The sequence below is a fragment of the Mastigoproctus giganteus genome, chromosome 9, assembly GCF_048544385.1.
Source record: "Mastigoproctus giganteus isolate SK-2022 chromosome 9, ASM4854438v1, whole genome shotgun sequence".
In the NCBI taxonomy this organism is placed as follows: Eukaryota; Metazoa; Arthropoda; class Arachnida; order Uropygi; family Thelyphonidae; genus Mastigoproctus; species Mastigoproctus giganteus.
Genome location: NC_143583.1, coordinates 169,656,672 through 169,682,564, shown reverse-complemented (window position 1 = coordinate 169,682,564; position 25,893 = coordinate 169,656,672). Strand labels below are relative to the sequence as shown.

General features: G+C 36.5%; 1 protein-coding gene across 3 annotated transcripts in view; it reads left to right on the top strand.

Annotated features, from left to right (window-relative positions):
* S1P (membrane-bound transcription factor site-1 protease) overlaps nt 1–25,893 on the top strand; it is a 680,544-nt gene that overhangs the window by 611,199 nt on the left and 43,452 nt on the right. Inside the window, exon 26 of one of the 3 annotated variants that reach the window (XM_090381734.1) lies at nt 22,997–23,119. The exons of the other annotated variants lie outside the window; for them this stretch is intronic. Within the exon in view, the coding sequence (XP_090237860.1) occupies nt 22,997–23,119 (123 nt within the window). The remainder of the gene's footprint in view (nt 1–22,996; nt 23,120–25,893) is intronic. 3 annotated transcript variants of the gene reach the window in all.

Genomic DNA, 25,893 nt, shown 5'->3' with positions numbered 1-25,893 from the left:
CGTGAGTCCAAGGAAGCTCTCATAATTATGGTTAAGGGTTTGCTTACTTCCTTTGCTGCCTTCTTTAATATAACTGAATAGATCCCATCCACCCCAGGTGCCTTTCTTGTGTTTATCTTCAACAGTTTCTCCTCCACTTTACTCTCAGTTATTACAAGATTCTCTAGCTTACTGCCAGAGTTGAATACACCTCTGGCATTCCCCTCGCTGAATAACTCCTCATGTGTGAATGTCGATGCAAAATATTCATTTAGTTTGTTAGCTACCTGAGCAGGATCATCAACAGTTGACCCATCGATCTCAAGTGGACCAATCTGATTCATCCCCTTCCTTCTAGAGTTTACATAAGTAAAGAACTCTTTGCTGTTTTTCTTTGCATCCCTTGCCAAAGATTTCTCGTAATCTGCCTTCACCTGCCTAACCCCCTTTGTAACTTGGTTACAGATCAACTTGTATCTATCATAGGCTTCTGTGTCACGTGTCAATTTGTATGTATCCCATGCATTTTTCTTCTCTGCCATATGTCTCATTAGTTCATCTGACATCAACTTAGGCCTAAACCTTGAACAATATTTCTTAGTTGGTATGTAAAGCCTAGTAGCTTCCAAGATAAGTTCTTTGAATACTTCCCATTTTGAATTTGCTGTTGGTAACATCATCAGTTGGTCCCACTGTATAGAATTTAAATACTGTCTCAGTCCATCGTAGTCGCCTTTACGAAAGCAATAAACCTTCCCTTTACCCCTAATGGTAGTTACCTCTTTGAGGAAATCCCACTTCAGCACACTGTGATCACTGCCACCTAGTGGTTCATTTACCAGCAGATTCTTAATGCATGAAGAATCACTACTGATAATCAAATCAAGAGTATTACTCCCTCTAGTTGCCTCCCCAACATGCTGATGTAGAAAACAATCATCCAATAAATCCACAAAAGCCTTGCTAGTGTGTGAGTGACCAACCCCCAAATTCCAGTCAATATCTCGGAAATTAAAATCCCCCATTATAAGACTCTCTGATTTACTGGCCCACTCTATTTCCCTGTACAGTTTCTTATTATACTCATCAGAGTCATTAGGCACACTCCTACTCAATTTTGATCTTCCATTGCTTATGTGACACCAGACTGACTCGACACTGCACTGTCCAATGATGTCGACTGGCTTCACTTCCTTGGATTTTATGTATTTCTTAACTAATAGCATAACCCCTCCTCCCTTCCTATCCTGTCTATCCTTTCTGTAGACATTGTACTCCCCAAATTCCAGTTCTGCATTCCTTACATCTGTGTGAACCACGTTTCTGAAATCCCCACAATATCTGCCTTTGATGTTTTGAGCAATACCTGAAATTCATCAAATTTATTTTCTAAACTCCTAGCATTGGTGTACATGCAAGTATACATGCACCTGTTCTTTTTCTTAGCTACTCTAACACAACCCATGTGTTTACTTGTACCCCAATGATTCCCAGCAGTCTCTGATATATCCTGCATCTTATTTTCCAGGCTGCGGCTCATTCCAATAGAAGCAGTGCAAGAATCACTTTCACCTCTGCCAGTGGCTACTGTTAATCTATTAGTCCTTGTATCCCCCAATCTAGCAGTTTTCCGATGCACGTAACACTGCCTCAATAGCATCAGCAAAGATTTTTGCACCCTTTCTATTTAAGTGTATCCCATCCCTGTAGAAACAGTCTCTCCTGTTAACAAGTACAGACCAGGCTGAAAAAAATTCTACCCCTTGAGCCTTGCACAATACTTCCAGGGCCGAATTGATCGACAGGGCTCTCATCATATACTCCCTCCTGTCGTGTCTGGCAGAATTGCAGACACTTTCAAATTCATTCTGCATTGCATCCCCTTGCTCTGACTGTGCCTTTGTCCATATCACATCTTACAAACAGGAATAAAAAAGAGATCTCTCCAATCGTTATACAAAAGCTTCATGCACTGCACAGTTTTGAATATAGAAACAGTCATCAAATTTACACGGATTGTTCAATATCGAACAACTCAGTAGGTGCTGCAGTAGTTTTACCGGAATATGTTGTATCTGTCTCCGTGCCTCATGTTTGCAGTATTTTCACAACAGAATCATATGCTATTAAACTAGCACTGGATGACATTACTGAGCATCAACTTCTACCTGCTCTAATCTATACTGACTCCCTTAGTGCAGTAGCAGCCCTACAGAACAGCAAATATTTCTCAAATTCCTTGATTCAGTATATCAAAAAACAACTCGAAGTTTTGCATAAAGCAAGAAAACAAGTGTCTATCTGTTGGATTCCCATCCATGCTGGAATCCCAGAAAATAATCATGCAGACCAAGCCGCAAAAAATCCAGCTCTTAATATACAAGATAACTTTCAGTTTGTACGATTTACAGATTATAGGGATGTATTTCGTACCAAATATATTTCCATCTGGAAACAACTTTGAGGGACCAATCGTGCAATAAACTTTGCAGAATAAAAAAAAAATCTATGTTCGTGGCGTTCTAGCTCACGTACAAATAGACAGGAGGAAGTTATATTAACAAGACTGCGCATTGGGCATACCTTCCTCACTCACAAACATTTACTTTTAAGAGAAGATCCTCCGCTCTGCTCTGTATGTCAGATACAACTTACAGTAAGGCACATCCTGATTGATTGTCCAACCTGTTCAGCTGTTCATACCACATCCTTCCAATCATTAGCAAACTTGCAAGCTCCTCCAACCCTCGCTCATGTACTTGGTGACAAAGCAAACCTAAGTGAGCTCTTTATATATATTAAACATCTAGGAATAATAAATACACTCTGATATATCCATCCTAAATCAATAAATGAACTTAATGACGCTGACAGACACATATTGGCCACAGTTGCCCTTGTGTCGTGAAACTTTCATACAAATAACAACTACAACAACAACAACATCCCCTTCCAACAGCTTACTGATATTTTTCGGCTAATCTGCTTCCTTGGCTGCCTTTATATCTCCTTCCCCTACATGATTACTTATTTGGTGTGGGACCCCAGGTTCCTATGCATGGCAGGGTAGTCCTGGGGAGTTTTGTCATGTCAGGGTGCAGAATACTGCTGTCCTTGCAGTTTTTGATTCATCGTCTGGGCATTGTGGGAAACTTGGGCAATTTGATCTATTGATTATTGTTTAATTGCTGGACGGCTGAATTGTTCTGCATATTTCGAATACTTTTTTTTGTGTGAAAGATGTAAAGGCTTTATAATTTTTCTCTTCAATGATGAACAGATGTTCTTCTCCCCTGGGAAGGGGGCCAAACTGTGCTATTAGCTCTGTTCTGGGGATGTCTTATACATATTCAGTGAACAGAAATGCCAACTAGTTTGTATGTACATATTACAGTACGTATTAATTATTCCGATTTTCACGTATCATTTAATTTTTTAATTGGTAAGGTAATAAAGGGTAAATTTGTGCTTAATATATCTTTGCTTTTATAGCGGTTATTTGGGACACATCGGGACTAGTGCATTTTGGCCCAATTAAGCGGCTGCCCCAATTATCTGAAGTTTCACGTAAATAGTTAAAAATACAATGTATCCCCCCCCCTCCTTTACAATTAGTTCACTGTACAATCAAATCACGTTACAACGAACTCAACATAGTAAAGTACTGTTCACTATATGATGTGCAGTAAGCGCCGGTCATTGTGATCACGTTTGTGAATTAGAATTGCTGTTTAATTCTATTAAACAGCAATTCTAATTAGCGAAAATAGGAGGAATATTATCCACAGGCTATAAAAGCAAAGATATATTAAGCACAAATTTACCCTTTATTACCTTACCAATTAAAAAATTAAATGATACGTGAAAATCGGAATAATTAATACGTACTGTAATATGTACATACAAACTAGTTGGCATTTCTGTTCACTGACATTTGTGGGTAGGGGGTTAAAATTTAAAACAGTAAAAAGATAAGCAATCAATAACAAAGAACACAGCACACACAAATTGCAAGTAACATAATACGTGCAAGTGAGAACCGAGTAACGAGTTACGAAGCTTTAAAAATAGGAATGAAGAGAAGATCTGAAAATTAATTTTTTTATATCATTGAAGATTTCATGGAAATGTAAACACATTTCACTATAATAACCCACAGAATTCCAGCTATCGGTATTATCGCAAATTCAGTAAGATCGAGTTTACTGTCTGTTTATGATAGATTTCACTAACAGAAAAGCCCAATAAACAGGTGACTGCTAATTGTTTTTATTGTTTTATGGTTGTGACCTCCAGAATTTTGGCCAAACCATGTGGTACCGCCGGAGACAATCGTAGGGTAATCTCCAGTGCTGCGGTCTCTTGCCCCGATTAAACAGCATGCTGTCCCAATTCAGCGAAGTAAACCCTGGCTATTTTCTCAATTGGTTTCTGTTTTTTAAGATTTGTCCCAAATAAACGGCTGCCCCGATTAACTGGTGGCCCAAATAACCGAATATCCACTATTATACATTCATATAGAATGTGTGCCCAGTCTTCACTCTTGCCACAGGTGCAGATTGGGTCATCAGTCAGCCTTAAGGATGTTAGTTTTGCCTTTAGGGAGCCAACATTTATCATGACCAGTCAAGATAAATGTTGTAAAAAGTCCAGGGGCATACCACTTAGGTGGCTTTGGGCTAACCATTGACACCCGTGACAGCAACCAGACCTCTGGTTGCCTGCTCTCACTTTGTTTGCCATAGCTCATGGAGCTTTGTGGCTATTCTTTTTCTTTCAGTATTGAAGGTGTTGGTTGTATCAAGGACTATCCCCAGAAATTCTCTGGGTATACCCTTTTTAAATCTATAATATAAGCCTCTTTTGGCTAGTTCCAGATAAAGTGGGAGAGCTCCGGCCAGCAACTATAGCGCAGGTGTGCTTACTGTGCAACATTCTCTGGTAACAGTGAGTAGTATTGTCCTTTGTATCGATTCTAATTTATTCCTATTTCTTACTATGGCCGAGCGGATGAACCACGCACCGGCTCCATAGGTGATAACAGGCAGGAACATTGCACAGTATATGATTGCCAGGGTCTTTATTTTGAGCCCCCCAGTCTGCTCGACTGATCCTGGCAATCATACCTGCATAATTTCTCACTTTCTTCACCAAGTAGATCAAATAGGGATAAAAAGTTAATTTTGAATCAGAGACCACTCCAAGATATTTTAGTTCTGTTACCATTTTTATAGTGGTTGTGTTAATTTTGATTTGTGGACGTCTTCTTATGTCCAAATTGCCTTTTAGAAGTATTTGTTTGGTTTTTTCAGGCGATATTTTGAGCATGTGCATTTGTGCCCACTCCTGCAGCTGCAAGAGGGCGGCATTTGATCTTTGCTGCTCTATAACCACTCGCGTGTTACCTTTTACAAGGAAAATCGTGTCATCTGTGTGTGTGTGTGTGTGTGTGTGTGTGTGTGTGTGTGTGTGTGTGTGTGTGTGTGTGTGTGTGTGTTATTTGGTTTTTAGGAGCATTAGCAACTAAGGCCATATTGCTCTGGGAACATGCAGTGGTCATTCCCTTGACTTTTCCGCATCCTCCGTATTTGGTGGTGACGGGCTCGAACCCCGGTCTAATCAAGAAGCGTGTGCTACGCACTGCTGCTCCTTCCCACCTGGCTACGGAGGTGCCCATTATGTGTGTGTGTGTGAGAGAGAGAGAGAGCATGAACCTGACATCTGCTTTTACTTATTGCGATTAGGAAAAATGATTTGGCTGATCAGCCAAATCAACAGCTCCCACATACTAGTTTAGCTTGTCACTCTGCTATACAGAAATTTAGCAATAAGGTACATCCCAATGGCAAGACTTATGGGATGGCGAGACTACGAATAAATTATTTAAGATAAAGCCTGTAACCAAACCTTGACAGCCTATTCTACACAAAAATTACAGAGGAAATTATTTTATCTTTGCTCTTCATAGGATGCAGTTGTGTATTCATTTTTTCTGAGAGCTGATTATCTTCCAATATATACGTATTGTGACACCATTTTAACCATTAGACATGTTCTTATTAAATGTCCAAATTTTATTTGTACCCAACGTTTGTGTTGTAGAACGTTTAATTGTCTGTCTGATCCTTATATACTCAGTCAGATTTTAATTTTTACATTTTTAAAATGTAAATTTAAATTATATTCCACGATATATAATTTTGATCTGCATGTTATATGTGTATATGCTTTTTACCTAGTTATAGATGACGTAAAAATAGGTCACCTATGACTTTTAACTGTCTTTAAATTTGGACTTGACACATTATGGCCTAGGTTGCCAATGCACCATAAAGCATTAAATCATCATCATCACCACATCGTGCTAAAGGCAAAGTATTTTCTGTCTTTGGGTTTTAAAGGGATCTGATAACAGCCATTGTTCAGATATACAATTTTTGACTCCATATTTAGAATCCATTAAGTTTTAGAAAATTCTTTTTTTTTTTTTTAGGTCCAATTATGTGATGTTTCTCTATTCAATATATTCAGTATTTTCTGCTGGAGATTAAGGCAGAGGTTCCTGCCATCATGTCACCTTCCTTACTTGTTATGGATATTTCACGGCAAATTTTTGCAATCCACTTCACTTATCAATAATAAATAGCAAAGTACATTGTTTACCATAAACATAAGAGGAAGCTTTTAACTTCTGTTCCTCTATGCAGCATACCATCCCCTTTAAAAAAATGCCAAATAGGTGCATGCATTTTTAATTAATTTCCATTGGGCTGCTCTATGGACAAAAGTTCAGCTGTGCTTTCTCATGGCTGATACTTCATTGTCACAGCGATGAATTTTGACGAATGACTGAAGAGGATAATCCAGCTGTTAAAAAGAAATAATAATAAAATAAATAAATAAACAAAATTAAGATATAGTGAAAAAAAAGCATGCAAACAAAAAATAACAGAATTTATCAGAAAATCTATGTATTTTTATTCCTTGATGAACGGTTAAAAATTATTTTTATCACCTGCAAATATGAGAGGCAGATTTTATGATGAATAACATCCCCTATTAATATTAATATATTCATTAGGGGATCATTGATTTTTATTGATTATGTCCCCAAAAATATAACAAATAATGCAGTTTATGGCAAACACATTTCACAGTAAATACTGATGAAAACAAACTCCATGCCACACAGAAGTAGAACCAGCTAATGCATTGGTTTCCAATCCTGTTCATTGAGCTACTATATTCCCTTTTGCAGGATATATTCTCCCAATTAGACAATTAAATTTTTAAAAATAACAAGACTTATTCCAGAGTAATTTCTGTAGATGTTAAGTTTTTCGCCTATTTCACTTCATTTAAAGATGCGATAAAAGGGGGGTGAAATGCAATAAATCACGGTCACAGTAATTGCACATGGGCACCTCATTCACAAAGGTAAACACTTTTCCCCTGAGAGAGGAAATGATAGAGCTACCAGTTTTGCTATATATTCAGTTATATATTTTTGTAAACAGCAAAATGCTGTTTAAAATATTAACACAAATATCAGAAATATCAGAAAATATTTGTGGAGCATTATTATAAAAAGCATACAAAAATTTTCTGATAATTGAATGTTCTCCTTTTCAAAACTATGAGGTCACATGTAAAATGGCAAAAACTGCTAAAGGCTTTATGCAAAGTGTTCCCTCGAATACATTAATCATGTAAAGGAAGGTTGTGGTAGACAAAAACAAAGCTCCCCCCCCGTAATGTTATTTGAACATGTATTTCTTTCTTTTAAAGTTAAAACATTTTACCTTGCAATCTTTGGTCTGAAATCTCTTAAAAAACTGAATTTAAAAGGAATTTCAGAAGGCACCATCGTCTAGTTGTGCTTAGCATTAATGTGTTATGTACAGTTTGTTTATTGAAATAAGCTTATAATAATACATAATATACCTTTAAATTAAACAAACTTAACTCACTACAGAAGAGTAAGAATTTCACCTTTTGTAAAAGATGATATTTGGTATTTGGTCCAGTATTTGAGCTCACTGTCTGATAAATTAATTGAGAAATACCAGACATTTAATTATCTGACAGACGTCTAGCATTTTCTAATTAAGTTTTTGTTATCATTTTATAAGTAAGTGTATTAATCTTATTTTATTTACTTTCGGTTTTTATTATAGTTTTAATTATAATAAATGTTAATAATGAGTTTTATTAAATTTTGAAACTATTGCTGCTGTTCAGGATAGAAATGTGTTCTGGAATTCCTGATTATTTTCCTATTTACAATAATTTAATCTTTGTTATTCTCACTTAACCAGAATAATAGTTTTTTATTTTTTTCAATAAAAGTTTAGTTTCTACAGATTGATGAGTGTTGCAGTTTTGCAATTTGAATCTGTACGAAATAATTGTATTACCTTATTTTTTTAATATACCTCTCAGCTGTTGGGGTCTGAATTTTGGATCTCAATTTGGTTTTTCCATGACCATGAAAGGAAAAAGTTCTGTCGCAATGTAGCTGGCTCTATAATGCCAGCCTTTTCATATTCATACAAAAGTTTGTGCAATCTGTCCTTGAACTTGAGAGAGTTTTATGCTGAAGGATATGGATGGGTTTGTCAGTTGTGATATGAACAGCATGCTCAATTCCATCTGCTTCCTTGAGAGCAATTATATCTTTCAGAAAATATTTGTGGAGCATTATTATAAAAAGCATACAAAAATTTTCTGATATCTTTCTTCTGCTCAACAGAGGGTAGTCCATCCAAGATTTTTATTAGGAGCTCCTTCAAAAAGATCAGGTATAGGATCTTTCCTTAACTCAGTTGCCTATGGAGAATAAGTAGAGTTTGCTCCTACATAATCAGCCAAGGAAAGATTTTCATTCTTGCAAAAAGGAATTAAAGGAAATAATACAGACTAGTCTATCCTGATAGACTAGTATCTATATTTTCTTCTTTAATTCCTTAATTCATTCCAAATATCGATAATTGAACCTGTTTCAGAGAGGAAATCTTCATCGAGGATGAACTGTTTGTGGATATTAAGAGGTTCATATGAAATATGTATTGTGAAAGGTATGGATACATCAGATCCAGGAAGGTGGATAATTACAAGAAATTTGTGAAATATCCACTTTAAATTCTCCTTACAGTGCATACATTTCTTATTAAATCTGACAGTGATAACTCTTAGTCCAGCCACGAAGTAAAAGCAATATGAGAAAAAAAAGAACTTACATGAGTAATGAAATTATTGTTAAGGGAGGCCACTTTAAAAATATATATATATATATATATATAAGAAATATTAAAGAAGATGGAATTTTCATTGAAACAAATTGAAGAAATAATTTAAGAAAGTTTCAAAACTGTGCCAAATTGAATGAATTAGGTTTAGTAGTTGAGAAAGCAAAGAAGTATCGTAATTTGTATATATTATAGTGGTAGTTGTAGTATATTTTACATCATATGTTTTGAGTTTATGATGTAAATATCCATATTTGTGATGTGAATATGGATTTTTCAGAAGGTGTTTCTGCAAGTTTATATTTGAAAAATATTAAAGAATATGGTATTTCTGTTGAGAAGTTCAGAGCTAAAGTAAAGTTTCAGTCCATGGCAAAGAATAAAAATACAGCGAAATGCATTATCAAAACTCCTAGAGTTGGGTGGGGGGGAGAAAACATTGTTAAAATGAGATTGAATTTACATAGGTTCGACTTCTTTAAGAATAAAGATATTGTTTAAAGATGTAACTTGTTATAAGTACAATCAGTCCTCGTATAGCACAATAGTTGTGTTCCTAGAAACCCTTGTGCAATGCAAAATCGTGCAATCTAAACAACAGATCCTATGGGAAAAATAGGGTTAGGTGCCGACCACCCAAGATTGAACACACATTTTTAACCAAAACATTACCAAACACAATAAATAATTGTAATAAAATACTTACGTATTTTATTATGACTATTACGTAACAAAATATTGCTAATGCTTTTGCTTCTATCTTAAGCAAACTTGTTCTTTGTTTGATTTTTCTATCCAAACAGCCATTCCATCTCTTCCAATTCTTTGTGTCAAGTAATTAAAATCTAATGGATATTAATTACTTTGAGTTGTTCCTGCAATGAAAGTTTTTATTTTCTCTGCATTCTTTCTAATTCTTTGCATTGCCTTATTTAGGCCTGTAGCACATGCAATATCACATGGTCTTTCATTTCGCTCAAAGCATTTCACAATTTCATATATTTTCTCTGTTGACTGAGGTGGACTGGCCATAAGCCTTACCGGGGAAACCCCGGAGGTCGGTGTGATTTTGGCCATAAACGCTAGTATGAGGCCACTACAAATTTTCCCGGGTAAGAATTTTTGACCAGTCCACCTCTGTTTATCGATATTGCTTTTCTTTTTCTCTCTGAATCTGTAGTGCCTTCACCAATGCTTCCTTTTAAGTATTTTACTCATTTTTAGGGAAAAAAAAAGCATAATTACAAAATAAGGAGGCACGCTTGATACACATAAACAAAGCTGCGTGCGTGTAGCAACCGAATAAACAACACCGTAAAGGCAGAGACACACTATTAACACCTCATATTTTACTAAAGCACATTTCTGGGGGTTACTACCATAAAACAATAAAAACAATTTCCAGTTGCATTTCTGCTAGTGGAATCTGTTATAAACTGGTAGTAAACTCGATCTAATTGCATTTGCGATAATACCGATAGCTGGAATTGTGTGGGTTTTTACGTTATTATGGTGAAATGTGTTTCCCCTTCACTGATATGAAAAAAACATAAATACATTTTCAAAATCTTCTCTTCATTCCTATCGTGTTGCGTTCAGTTGGGGTGAGTCTGCGTTCGACTGCCATTTCTTGTAAACACAAAGGCGAATCGTGCATAATCGAATTCGGTTCATGTTATATACGATATCGTTCCCCTATTTATAAATCATATATGATCGAATTCGTGTAGTGTAAACATGTGTTATACGAGGACTGACTGTACAATGGATTTGGTCACACGTTGAATGATTGTAGAGGATCTTTTCCTTATCGCTATTGTGAAGAAATTAACTTCCTTATAGGGAATGTACAAATAGGAAAAAGGGAGCAAAATGTGTACTGTTAAAGAAACAAAAGGTATATAGACCATTCTGTGAAGGACTGAAGTTGCTATAGATATTATTATTATTATTATTATTATTATTAGCCACATGGTACAAGGAAGCCTGAGGCTTATGCTGCACCAGCCAAAAAAAAAAAAAAAATTCCCGAGTTACCCTGAGAGAGAGAGATAGATATAAAGTGAAAAACAGATAATGAATAGTTGTATAGTAAACAGAAATTAAAAGAATAACGATAGTGCAGTTGAATGGGCAGAGATCTCAGTCAGGTACTTCTGAAATATAATAGAACCCAGATAAGAAATTCCCGCATAAGAAGCTTTCCCCTGTACTAGGTTTGATTTCTTAAGTCCCAATTTCAGCTCTATACACTGGTGTTCAAAGACAGTGAATCACCCGTTAAAATTGTAATTGTCATCCGAATAACATAAGTATATGGCAGTATTTCTTACAGATTGCACCAGATAAGATTGACATGCGTAGGTGATGACGTAATATTGCATAAGCTGTTACTTTCAGCTATATAAGCATGCGCCGCAAGAGTTGCAGTCATTCCTTGCTTGTTTTAGGATGGTGAGTTATGTGCAGTTGACGCCACGAAGAAAGAGTACTATTGTTGCTTTACACGAGGAACGACGTTCTTCACATCATATTGATTATAGAGTGTCTTGTAATCAGTCGACAATGAGTAGATTTCTTTCCAGACTCAAGAATACTGGTTCTGCTGATAGGCAAAAAGGAACCAAACGCAAATGAGTCTCTACGCCAAAGCAGGACTGTATTTTGAAGCACTTACGCCTTAAAAACCGTAAAGCTTCTTCGTCTGAGCTGAAAAGAGAATGGAAAGAACATACAGGTGGTAGCAAGTGCAGTAATAGTCAGAAGATGCCCCTTCAAAAATGGACTTGGTAGCCTGTTGTCCTAAGAACCCCCCTCCCCACACAAAAAATGAAAAAGGGTCAATTAATTTGGTGTAAGGAGTATGTCAAATGGATCCCTGAGCAGTGGAAGTCAGTTAATTTTCACGGATGAGAAGAAATTCAACTTGCATAGCTCTGATGGGAGAAAAATGATTTGCCGTAGACTGTATGTTGTCTACTGTGAAATTTTCTACCAACCAAACGATATGGAGGTGCATTTTGTGGAGTAGGTCACCTGCAGTATATTATTATTATTATTAGCTATATGGTGCAAGGAAGCCTGAGGCTTATGCTGCACCAGCCAAAAAAAAAAAAAAATTCCCAAGTTACCCTAAGAGAGAGAGAGAGAGAGAGAGAGAGAGAGAGAGAGAGAGAGAGAAGGGAATCACCAAGCAAGAGAATGATAGACGATGGTAAAGAAAGCCAACACAGAAATGACGAGAAACGTCGGATAACTTAGGCAGAAAATTTGTTTCCTGATACGGCACTCTAGCGCTGCTCGCTCGGTAAACAGACAGTAAGTGTTATTGGACTGGAGCAAAGTCGAGAATGATATGTTGATTGACAGGAGGCATGGCAAATGATGTGTCGATTGGTGCGCGAACACAACACATGATACACATGATCCACAGTAATTGGTTTAGTATCACTAATGGTAACTTGTCCTAATCACACATGCCGTGATGAACGTTTTCCATAATGGTGAAAAAAGGTTGGGTTACCTCTACTTGAATCCCATGGGAACTTGAACCCCTCCCGAAGTGGAGGGGGTAACCTGACCTTTTTTCTTTAGAATCACAGTCATATTTAGAAATACATTCATAAAAAAATAAAGTTTTGTATGACTGTATTTTTATTTTCTTCTTCGTGCACAAATCAAGAAGAAGAAGAAAATAAAATGGACAGGTGCCACGCCTACCTGGCAATCAATATATCCTTCTCGATTTCAGCTCCAGACTGATAACACCTACTGTCTGTTTACAGTGCGAGCAGCGCTAGAGTCCAGTGTCAGGAAACTAATTTTCCGCATAAGTTATGCGACGTTTCTCGTTGTTCTCGTGTTGGCTTTCTTTACTTTAACCGAATGATGATGTCCAGCTCAAGGACCCTGGGTGTGCCAAGCCCATACTCACAAGATGTGAGCCCCTGGGATTAATATAAAAGGTTCCATAAATGCCAGTAGATACCTGGCTATATTGGGGCAAATTGCTGCGAACCATTAGAGATCATTTCAACCTGCCAAGTAACTGCATCTTTCAGGATGACTCTGCTTCTTGTCATTGGGCAAAAAGTGTAAGTAGGCACTTTTGTAGTTACTTTTGCTTTATTTATGCGTTAGAGGTTCCACAGTAATGTGTTTACATTTGTTACAAGTGAAAAAAATGGTTAGAAGAACGGTCCATTACAACCCTTAGCTGGCCAGGAACCAGCCCAGACGGCGCATCATAGCCGTAGTTGCTAATGCGCCAAAAAAATCAAACAAACCAAACCAAACCAGCCCAGACCTGAATCTTATAGGGAACTGATGGCATCATTTGGAATCTGCAGTTGCCAGAAAGAAACCAAAGACCCTTCTTGAACTTCAGGAAGCCATAATTCGTGTTTGGAAGCACGAATTATCAGTTGATTATCTTCAGAAATTGATCTTTTCAATGCTTCAACAGTGTACTGCTGTCATCAGGGCCAGAGGCGGCTCAACTAAATATTAGTTTGTACCTGGTGAACTTTTCATTTGTTTTCCCATTTAAAATGATAAACTGAAGCAAATTGAGGGCTTCTGATAACATTTCAGCTATAATTGTCATGTTTACCAAAACTGTTGCATAAAGGTTGCAAATGCTCATTTTGGAATACTTTGAGAGCACCTGTCAAATATTACTTAGCTTTGCCTTAACTATTAATAAACATCTTTTATTTATATATTTCTATTTGTGTTGCTAGTCATTAATGTAACATACCATCACGAAAAATGGTTAGAAATGTGAAATTCCTAGGTGATGCACTTTCTTTGAACACCAGTGTATATTGTAATGTATTATTTTCCCGTGTAAGGAGTTTCCTGCATAAAAAGTTAATGATAAAGAATACACATGTATTATTATAATGACATTTTCCCAGTTAATACATTTTTAAATATAGAAATTATTATTTTTTAATATTAAAAAAATATTAAACAATATAAACATTTGATAATCAAATAAGTTAGTGCCAAGTATCATTTTAGTTCATAGTAAACCACTGAAATAGGTGAAATGGCATAGTTTTTGATATACATGTATCGTATATTGTGAATGTCTTCACAACAATTTGCCCTGATATTGCACTACTTCCAATAAGTAAATCTTCGCCAGTAGAGAAGACTAATATTACTTATTCTTGGCGGATACCACCACCCAGGGGTTGTGGGGTGATGGTACCTGCCAAAAATCTATTGGCAAAGTTTCCTATTCAAGAATCCATTGCCGGAGCGTTACTTATTTGAGGTACTTCAATATCAGGGCAATTTGTTGTAAAAGCATTCACAGTATGCTATAACAAAAACGATGCCATTTCACCTACTTCGGTGGTTTACTACAAAATAAAATTATGCTTGGCACTAACACACACTCTAGGCTTTCAGCGTAAAACATTTTTTAGTAGAAACATTTTGATATAATGTAAGTGACATATTGCAATTGTTTCCATCGATAACCATAATTGGATATGTAGACCACGCTAATATTTCTATTTGTGATGCTTGTCATTAATGTAACATACCATCGCGAAAAGGGGTTATTTTCGCGATGATATGTTAGGAGCTCATTCTAATGAGATTAATGAACAGAATGTTAAGCAATTAGAAATCCTCAGTTTAAAAATGTTTCCCCATAGACAGAGTAAAATATTTATAAATTCTGAAATAGTATTTAAAAATCATCTTTAACTTATGTATGTGTATCTTTTCATTTTTATTTGTGTAGTTAATATTTCATACCCTTACTTCATTATCCCTTCTAAAAGGTTTTCCCACGTTAGAAGTTCTAAACCTCCATTCCCTTGAAAAACTTCTTATCCGGGTTCTACTGTACATTCTATCAATGAATGGAAGAGCAGAATGTTGGTATTCTTTTATATCAAGAACCTTTTTTGTACAGATCACAAGGGAAGGGTTTTGCTATGCATTAGAGTTGTGTACCAAAACAAAGATAAATCTCAGGTAGTCATCATCGTAAGAACAAAAGAGTTCACAGTGACTAAATTGAAAATCTGTTGTTTCTCTCGCCACTTTTATGTGGAAATTGGGTGTTCATTAGAAGTCATTTCATTATGCATAAGATAACTAATAACTATTTGCATAAGATAACTAATAAACTCAAAGACAAGATGATATAGATCCTGACTTAAATGCATGCTCTCTATTATGGTGCAGATTAAACACTGATGAATGTGGCAAGATGATGGAGAATTTTTATCAACACATGCATAAAGTGTCTGTTGCCTTCACTTCTGTCTGTCTGTCCATCCATCTGTTTGCTTTCTTTCTGTATCTGTCCACATCTAAAATTCAATTCCCAGTGGACAGATTTTCATGATATTTTATATCAGGCTGCTTTAGACAGATTTGTCAAGCCATCTCAAATTTCAAATTTCATTAAAATCAAACAAACAGAAATCTGGTAATTATTATTATTTTTTATTTTTTATTTTTTTCACTTTTTATTATTACTTAAACTTATTATCTTTTTTTTTTTTTTTTTTCCATTCTCAATACATATGATATCCATGTACAGTATATTGTAACTGATTTTTTTTTTTATCAATTTACTAAATATATGAAATATATGCTGTATAAGCTTGCTTTCTTGCATCAAATGCCTCTGCTCATGAAAAGTGCCTAGGCACCTGGGAAGGTGATCTGATTGAGGTGTTTAAGGCCTTGAATGGTTTGAGCAGGCTCAATGCTAATGGGATTCTTTTTCTTGCTTGGATTACACACCTGAGGGGGAACATGAATTCAAATTGAGAAAAGACAGTTGTAAAATAGATGTGTAGAAATTTGCCTTTAGCCAGTGGGTGGTTGATTGCTGGAAAACAGACTTCCATCTGTCATTGTGGAAGTTGGTAACTTAAATAAATTCAAGGAAGAACTGGACAAACTTTTGGAGCAAACAGATGGCTGAAACGGGAAGGGTTTTTTTTTTTTTTTGACTGATGCTGTTTAAGCTTGCTTTCTTGCTTCATATGCCTCCACTAATGCTAATGAATTATTACTATTTGTTTATTATACAAGGTACACTTAAAAAGTTCCCAGAATTTCACTATAGGTTTATTGAGTGAATAATTCAGCTTACTAACTTAATCACGTTTTTGTGATATTTTATTTCATTGTTTATGATATTTGTGGTCAGAGCAGAATGCTATGGAGATTGGCTATAATGGTCAGAAATAATATTCCCTTCCTAATAACTTTTTTTTTTTTTATTTATCTTGTCATATTTATATCACTTCATTTGGTTTTTTTGTCAAATGAATCAAAGAGATTAATTCAGGAAAAAAGAAAATGCCTATTTGATTATGTAACTGAAGTAATAAAAACACACATGAAACAGCAGCAAAGGAGTTGTGGACTATTTTGGCTACATGATTGTTTCCAGTATGATTTTTTTTTTTTTTTTTTTTTTTTTTTGTGAACCCCAAACACGAGAAGTATTAGAACCTATAGTACTTAGTACCGTGATTGAGGTTGAGAAGACGAAAGAAGATATTTGTTGACATTGCACTTGAACTTCTGTAGATTGTAATTTTCAGGAAATACGTATGAAGGAAGGTTATTCCAGAAAACGGCAGTTGAATGAATAAATGAGGAAGATGAAAAGTTGGTTCTGTGGGTTTGAAGTTGGACAGTAAATGGATGTTGGCTGGTGTTCGGACTGTTTTGAAAGAGAGAGCTGGAATTATAGAAGCCAATTCTGAAGAACAGTGCCCATGGAAGTATCTGTAGAAGAGGCATGCAGCAGAAACAGTACGTCTGTGAGAAAGCGAGTGGAGAGACTCTGTTAGAGATGAATCATTAATTAACCAACTGCCCTCTTCTGAATGGAATCAAGAAGCCTGAGAGAGGTTTTGGGGGCACCACCCCAGATGTGGGAACAATATTCCATGGCAGGGAGGATTTGTACAGGATATATATGATTGGAGAGTTCCCATGTAATTTGAAAGTATTATTTCAAAAATATGGATGAGAGGTGGGATATATGACCTAGCGTAGGCAGACTTTGATATCCAAGAGCACAATATCCACCGAGACTTATTGTTCATTGTTTGCTGTATCTAGCAGCTCCTATCAAGAAGCTTTATTACAGTTGACTAAGGATGACACTGCTTATAGTTAGTTATTTGACCAAAGCAATGCATAGCTATCACCTTGGTTAAAAGCAATAGCTCCAGATTAGCCACAGCGTTCCTGTTTCAAGAATCTAGTTGAAGATATAAGGTGTCTACTAGATAGACACTACAGAGGTTGGATCTCACAAGGGGATAGTCACCTTTATTAGGTGTCCCTAGTTATCTTTTAAAGGACTCAAAATGGCCAAAAGTATTTTTTTGAAGATTAATAATTTGACACTAGGGTCTTTCTTGCTAACTCATATAAAAAATTTTTATCTATTCCATTTGGACAATGTTGCTTAATTAGAATTCTTTTGGGTGCTTCAGACTACTAAATGCTATTTCATGATGGGTCCTTCTTTTCATTTACATTAAGAAGCATGCCCCTTTCCCATTTGTAATTTGTGTAGTCAGTGTTCTGATGATTTTTTTGATTTCTGTATGTGCTCTGCTTCTGTTTCCTGGAAAAAAGCAGTTTAACATTCTGTTGAACCACATGACTTCCACAAGAAAATTTACTCTGGGAATGTCCATTCCCAGAGTGAATTTCTTTGGATTTAGCATTAGCATTAGTAGAGGCATTTGATGCAAGAAAGCAAGCTTATGCAGCATCAGCCAAAAAAAACAGAAAAAAAAAAAGAAAAAAAAAACCACTTCCACTTCACCCCTATGTTCGTTCCAAATACCTGTCCAGCTGAGCCTTAAACTTATTTAGGCTATCAACCTCCACTACAAGGGATGGAAGTCTGTTCCACCAACCAACCACCCGCTGGCTAAAGGCAAATTTCCGCACGTCTATCCTACATCTGTCTTTCCTCAATTTGAATTTATGCCCTCTCAGGTGATTTTTCTGAGCTAGAGGAAGAATCCCATCAGCATTGAGCATGCTCAAACCATTCAAGACTTTATACACCTCTATCAGATCACCTCGCTGGTGCCTAGTCTCCAGACACTGTAATTTGCAAAACTTAAGCCTTTCTTCGTAAGAGCACCCCTTTGTTCCATTCACTAATCGTGTTGCCCTTCTCTGTACTCGTTCCAGCAGCTCTACATCCTTCTTGAAATGAGGCCTCCAGACCTGTATACAGTATATAGTACTCTAGGTGTGGCCTGACCATTGCCTTATACAAGGGAATAATCATTTCCTTATCCCTGCTGGAAAAATTCCTATATATCATTGACAATACTCCATGAGCTACTCTTGCAGCCCATCTGCACAACCACCCCCAAGTCCCTTTCATTCTCTACCACCATCAGTGTAGTACCACAGAGTTGATACGTTGCTCTGGGGTTGCTCTGTCCCATGTGTAGCACTTTACATTTGTCAATGTTAAACTTCATTTGCCACCTCTCAGCCCATCTGCTCAACCTTTCCAGATCCTGTTGCAGTAGCATAGTGTCAGTAGTGTCCTTGACAACCCTGCCAACCTTTGTATCGTCTGCAAACTTGGACATTAAGCTTGATATACCATCATCATATCATTTATAAATACAGAAAACAATAATGGACCCAACACTGAGCCCTGAGGGACTTCACTAATATTAGTCCACGATGAGCAGTGTCCACTGATTACCACTCTCTGTCTTCTCCCCCTCAACCACCCCTTTATCCATAGCAGCAATTTGCCTCCAATGTCACACTGCTCCAATTTGTGTAGCAGTCTTCCATGTGCAACAGTATCAAAAGCCTTTCTAAGATCCAGTATATAATATCAAAGCTATTCCCTGCATCCAGTTCTTTTGTGACTGCATCATAGTATCCAATCAAATTGGTCAGGCAAGACTTCCCCTTAACAAAACCATGCTGTGTCCGAGCTATAACGGAAGTCTTGTCTTAATGATCCTGCAGTGCTTCTTTAACCAGTGCCTCCATTAATTTTCCTGGAACAGAAGTTAAGCTCACAGGTCTATAATTACTTGTGTCAGCCTTTGATCCTCCTTTGTGAATTGGGGTCACATTTGCACATTTCCAGTCTATGGGTACCTCCCCTGAGTCCAAGGAAGCTCTCATAATTATGGCTAAGGGTTTGCTTACTTCCTTTGCTGCCTCCTTTAATATAACTGGATAGATCCCACCCACCCCGGTTGCCTTTCTTGTGTTTATCTTCAACAGTTTCTCCTCCACTTTACTTCCAGTTATTTCAAGATTCTGTACCTTACTGCTAGAGATGAATACACCTCTGGCATTCCCCTCGCTGAATAACTCCTCATGTGTGAATGTCGATGCAAAATATTCATTTAGTTTGTTAGCTACCTGAGCAGGATCATCAACAGTTGACCCATCAATATCAAGTGGACCAATCTGATTCATCCCCTTCCTTCTAGAGTTTACATAAGTAAAGAACTCTTTGCTGTTTTTCTTTGCATCCCTTGCCAAGGATTTCTCGTAATCTGCCTTCGCCTGCCTAACCTCCTTTGTAACTTGGTTGCATATCAACTTGTATCTATCATAGGCTTCTGTGTCATGTGTTAATTTGTAAGTATCCCATGCATTTTTCTTCCCTGCCATATGCCTCATTAGTTCATCTGACATCCATTTTGGCCTAAACCTTGCACAATATTTCTTAGTTGGTATGTAAAGCCTAGTAGCTTCCAAGATAAGTTCTTTGAATGCTTTCCATTTTGAATTTGCTGTTGGTAACATCATCAGTTGGTCCCACTGTATAGAATTTAAATACTTTCTCAGTCCATCGTAGTCACCTTTACGGAAGCAATAACCTTTCCCTTTACCCCTAATGGTAGTTACCTCTTTGAGTAAATCCCACTTCAGCACACTGTGATCACTGCCACCTAGTGGTTCATTTATCTGCAGATTCTTAATGCATGAAGAATCACTGCTGATAATCAAATCAAGAGTATTACTCCCTCTAGTTGCCTCCCGAACATGCTGATGTAGAAAACAATCATCCAATAAATCCACAAAAGCCTTGCTAGTGTTTGAGTGACCAACCCACAAATTCCAGTCAATATCTGGGAAATTAAAATCCCCCATTATAAGACTCTCTGATTTACTGGCCCACTCTATTTCCCTGTACAGTTTCTTATTATACTCATCAGAGTCATTAGGTCTATAGCACACTCCTACTCTCAATTTTGATCTCCCAATGCTTATGTCACACCAAACTGACTCAACACTGCACTGTCCAGCGATGTCGACTGGCTTCACTTCCTTGGTTTTTATGTGTTTCTTAACTAATAGCATAACCCCTCCCCTCTTCCTATCCTGTCTATACTTTCTGTAGACGTTGTACTCCCCAAATTCCAGTTCTGCATCTCTTATATCTGTGTGACACCATGTCTCTGATATCCCAACAATATCTGCCTTTGATATTTTGAGCAATACCTCAAATTCATCAAATTTATTTACTAAACTCCTAGCATTGGTGTACACGCAAGTATACCTGCACCTGTTTCTATTCTTAGCTACCCTAACACAACCCATGTGTTTACTTGTACCGCAATGGCTCCCAGCAGTCTCTGAAATACCATGCATCTTGTTTTTCAGGCTTCTGCTCATTCTAATAGAAGCAGTGCAAGAATCTCTTTCACCTCTGCCAGTGGCTACTGTCAATCTATTGGTCTTTGTCTCCCCCCAAGCTAGCAGTTTTCCGACCCACCTAACACTGCCTCGATAGCATCAGCAAATATTCTTGCACCCTTTCTATTTAAGTGTATCCCATCTCTGTAGAAGCAGTCTCTCCTGGTAACAAGTACAGACCAGGCTGAAAAAAATTCTACCCCTTGAGCCTTGCACAATCTTTCCAGGGCCGAATTGATCGACAAGGCTCTCATCATATACTCCCTCCTATCGTGTCTGGGCAGAATTGCAGACAATTTCAAATTCAACCCTAATTCTCGGCTTTTGTTCAACAGTGACCTGTACTTGTTAAGTAATTCTGCCAGTCTCCTACTCTTAATATTATTAGTGCCAACGTGTACAACTATATCATCTTTTGTGCCCTTAAAAGATGATATTCGCTCTACAACGTCATCAACCTTTGCCCGTGGCAGACATACCCTGGTCCTGTTCCACCCTATCCTTTTTACAAAGCATGTTCCCCGTTTCCCTGACAATAGAGTCACCAACAACTACTAGTTCCTTCGGAACCAGCGCATTCTGGATACACATGTTATGTTGTTTTATCAGCCAGATTTTGTTCTCCATCCTTCAGAGGGTGAAGGGAAAAAAAGAAAAATAAATAAAGTTAAAATGTTCTGTTTTATTTTTTGAAGTGATATAGCTACAGGAACAGATGAATTTGATAGACTTGGTTCCTGGATTCTAAGTCAACAAAAAGAGGCAATTCCAGGTTATGGAGTGTCTGAAGAAGATTATTGGAAGTCAGAGCAAACATGTGCACAAGTTCCACCTTTACTGTGAACTGGTAATTCCTGTCAGTAAATAGTAGTTGAAACATTGAAATTAGAGCTCAGACCATGTATACTTGTAAAATTAATTAGGAAACTTCTTTTTTTAAAAAAACAAAATTTGCTTTTTTATTTGGGATATTTGTGATGCTTTCATATAGACAAGGGAAAATTTGGATTGGATCATGTATGAAGAAAATAAAACTTTAGATATTCTATAATATAGCTTTGCCTCCTGCTTGCCCCCCCCTCCACCACAATATATATCTTATAACAGAATGTAGTTTCCTTATAATTTAATCTTCCAGTGAGACAGTGCCCTGTGAAACCAAAGCATTCTGCACTGGATGATCCAGTCTTCTGGTCAGATTTCATAGAGTGACGCTCAGTATAGAATTAGACAAATTAAATTTGTGTCTCTGTTGATTCCCCCTCCTCCAGTTTGATTCTACTTTAGGACATCAACTAATTTTCTCAGAATTGACTTTGTTTAATATTATACCAAGTTTTAATTTCATGTTGTCACAGTCTCCCAATGTAACAGCAAATATAGTTATTACTAGGTTGAGGATGTGCAAGCACCAGCCTAACTCTTTCAGGAGTATGTAAATCTACATTTTGAAGGTCATTTCAAAAATATTCTGTTAATGTATAAATTGTTTTAGTTATTTTTTAGTATGTGTTGTCATCTCTCTGCATTTCCCAACTTGTAGGTACAGTTTGTAATAGATGGCAGCACAAAAACATGCTTTGAAAATTGGAGGAGGAGGAGGAAGAAGAGATCCTAGTGTTTGACCTCAGTTGACCATGGCTTTCAAAAGCTGAAACCGAAGAATTTCTCTGATCCAAAATTTCGTAAAACCAAATCAGATGATGCCTAAAAAGAAAAACATAATAAAGTTTACATGATTTTTTTTTTTATTCTGATTTGATTTTTGACAATAATTTTATTCCGGTTTTGGGCAATAAAAGTCAAAACAAGAATAAATTAATATTTCAGAGTATTTGTTTATAGCATTTTCATTTTTATAAAATTTAAAAATTGTATTGGTCTCACCCCACTAAAAATTCACCAATGGAGGGACCTTCCCACAGTTGGCAAACTCACTTGTGAGAGGGTTATGTGGTATCTCTGCTTTTGTTTAAACATTTTAAGCACTTTAAGTTAATTTCTGTCCATTATATTTGATTATAAGAGAAGAAAACTTTATTGTACTGTTCTGTATATTTTAGATTGCTTTTGGTTGTTAGAAGCACTTTTACAGTATGCCACCACAAACTACATGCCACCACTATTTCAGGAACTAAAATCCGAATTAGATTCAGCATCTAAAGGTGTCCCTCAAAGGATGGAAGGTAAGACTTCTAACACAAATGAACACAATATATATATAATCGAATTTGGTTGTAACGAGATCATGGCTGTAATGAGCAAAAAGTCATAATGATTTTAATTTATGCATATTCCTGTACACTTGCTCACTGTTATAACGAGCGCACTACATGGATATACTGTGCAAATTTTGGTAACTATGCAAACATGGAAACATTCTTAATTGCTCGGGTAGTTGAAAAAACCCAATTCATGGAATAGACAAAAATGAAAGGAGTAGCTTATCTTTTATGACCATCCACATAAAAAAAAACTGTTGATATTCAACAGTTTTTTTGATTTTTTGATTTGGCTGTTTGTTATTGAATCATCAAATCATCAAAACCTCATAATTTCAAAAATGTGAGCAAACTTTCTTTACGCTGTGAACAAGAAAGCTTGGATGACTGGATATTTTTCAGAAATACATAAATGATTGGAATAAAGAGCTATTCAAAAAGAAGAAAAATAGTCGGACCTCCATATAACAAAATCGATCATTCACCGGAAAAAATTCATTATAAAGAAATATGACCTTTTCAACAATGAAAAATACTGTAATGTAACATTCAGAAATAGAGTAAAATATGGGAAATAAATCAGAAATAAGTGGGAATGAATAAATTTTCTAACATTTTAAAACAATTAATTTATTAATATCACATATTAAGAAATTACTATTTACATGATGCACACAATATATTAGTACACTTTTAAGAATTATGTCATAAAAGATTTCATTAATTTTTGTTGTACACTGAATTTTACTGTACATCATTCGTAAAAATATTCACATTTGTTTAAGCACTCAAATATATTTTCTGGCATATTTTCTTCACACTGAAGGCCTTGACACAAAGTTTCAAATGCTGCCGACATTTCATGTTTGGAAGGTTTAAAATTGCTTTTGTTACCCTCATTTTCATCGTCGATAAGAATAAGAACAGGTGTATATATACTTGCATGTACACCAATGCTAGAAGTATAGTAAATAAATTTGATGAATTTGAAGTGCTGATCAAGGCATCAAAGGCAGATATTGTTGGGATATCAGAGACAAGGTATCACATAAATATAAGCAGTGCAGAATCGGAATTTGGGGAATACAATGTGTACAGAAAGGATAGACAGGGTAGGAAGGGAGGAGGAGTTATGCTGTTAGTTAAGAAACACATAAAATCTAACAAAGTGCATCCAGTTGACATGGGTAGACAGTGCAATGTTGAGTCAGTTTGGTGTGACATAAACAATGGGAAAGGGAAAATGAGAGTAGGAGTGTGTTATAGGCCTAATGACTCTGATGAGTACAATGAACAGTTGTGCACAGAAATAGAGTGTGCCAGTAAATCAAAATGCCTTGTAATGGGGGATTTTAACTTTCTGGATATTGACTGGAACTTGTGGATTAGTCACTCGCCCGCTAACAAGACTTTTGTGGATTTATTGGAGGATTGTTTTCTACAACAACATGTTCAAGGGGCAACCAGAGAGGGTAATACTCTTGATTTGATTATTAGCAGTGATGACTCATGCATTAGGAATTTTCAGATAAAGCAACCACTAAGTGACAGTGATCACAGTGTACTGATGTGGGATTTACTTAATGTAACTACCATCAGGGTAAATGGAAAGGTTTTTGTTTTCGTAAAGATGACTACAGTGGTCTCATGCAGTTTTTAAATTCTATACAGTGGGATCAACTGATGATATTAAAAACAGTGAATTCTAAATGAGATGCTTTCAGGGAATTAATCTTGGAAGCTACTAGGCTTTTCATACCAACTCAGAAATACTATTCAAGATTTAGGCCTAAATGGATATCAGATGTACTAATGAGGCTCGTGGCAGAGAAGAAAAATGCGTGGAATGTATATAAATTAGCAGGTGACACAGAAGCCTATGGCAGATATAAGCCAGTCTGTAATCAAGTCACAAAGGAGGTTAGGCAAGCTAAGGATGTTTACGAGAAATCCTTGGCAAAGGATGCTAAGAAAAACAACAAATATTTCTTTACTTATGTAAACTCTAGAAGGAAGGGGATGAAACGAATTGGTCCACTTGATGTTGGTGGTTCAACTGTTGATGATCCTGCTCAGATAGCTGACAAACTGTTCATGCAAAATACGTCTACATTTGCACATGAGGAATTTTGTAAGGATGGGGAGGACAGAAGTCTACTAAACTCTAACAGGGAGCTAAATGATTTTGTAATAACGGAGACCAAAGTGGAGGAGAAATTGTTCAAGTTAAACTTAAAAAAGGCATCTGGGGCCGATGGAATCTATTCAGTTATATTGAAGGAGGCAGCAAAGGAAGTAAGCAAACCCTTAGCCATAATTATGAGAGCTTTAGATTAAGCAGCGGTCCCCATGGACTGGAGATGTTCAAATGTTACGACCAATTCACAGAGAGGTTTCAAAGGATGATGCAAATAATTATAGACCTGTTAGTTTAACTTCTGTTCTGGGGAAAAGATTGGCATTACTGGTTAAAGAAGTGATACAGGATCTGCAGTAATAGTTAAGACACAGCATGGATTTGTTAAAGGGAAGTCTTGTCTGACCAATTTGATTGGATACTCTGATGTGGTCACAAAGGAACTGGATGCAAAAAATAATTTTGATATCATATACTTGGATTTCAGGAAAGCTTTTGATAATGTTGCGCATGGAAGACTGCTGTACAGATTGGAGTGGTATGACATTAAAGGCAAGTTACTGCAATGGATAAAAGAATTGTTGAGTGGGAGATGGCAGAT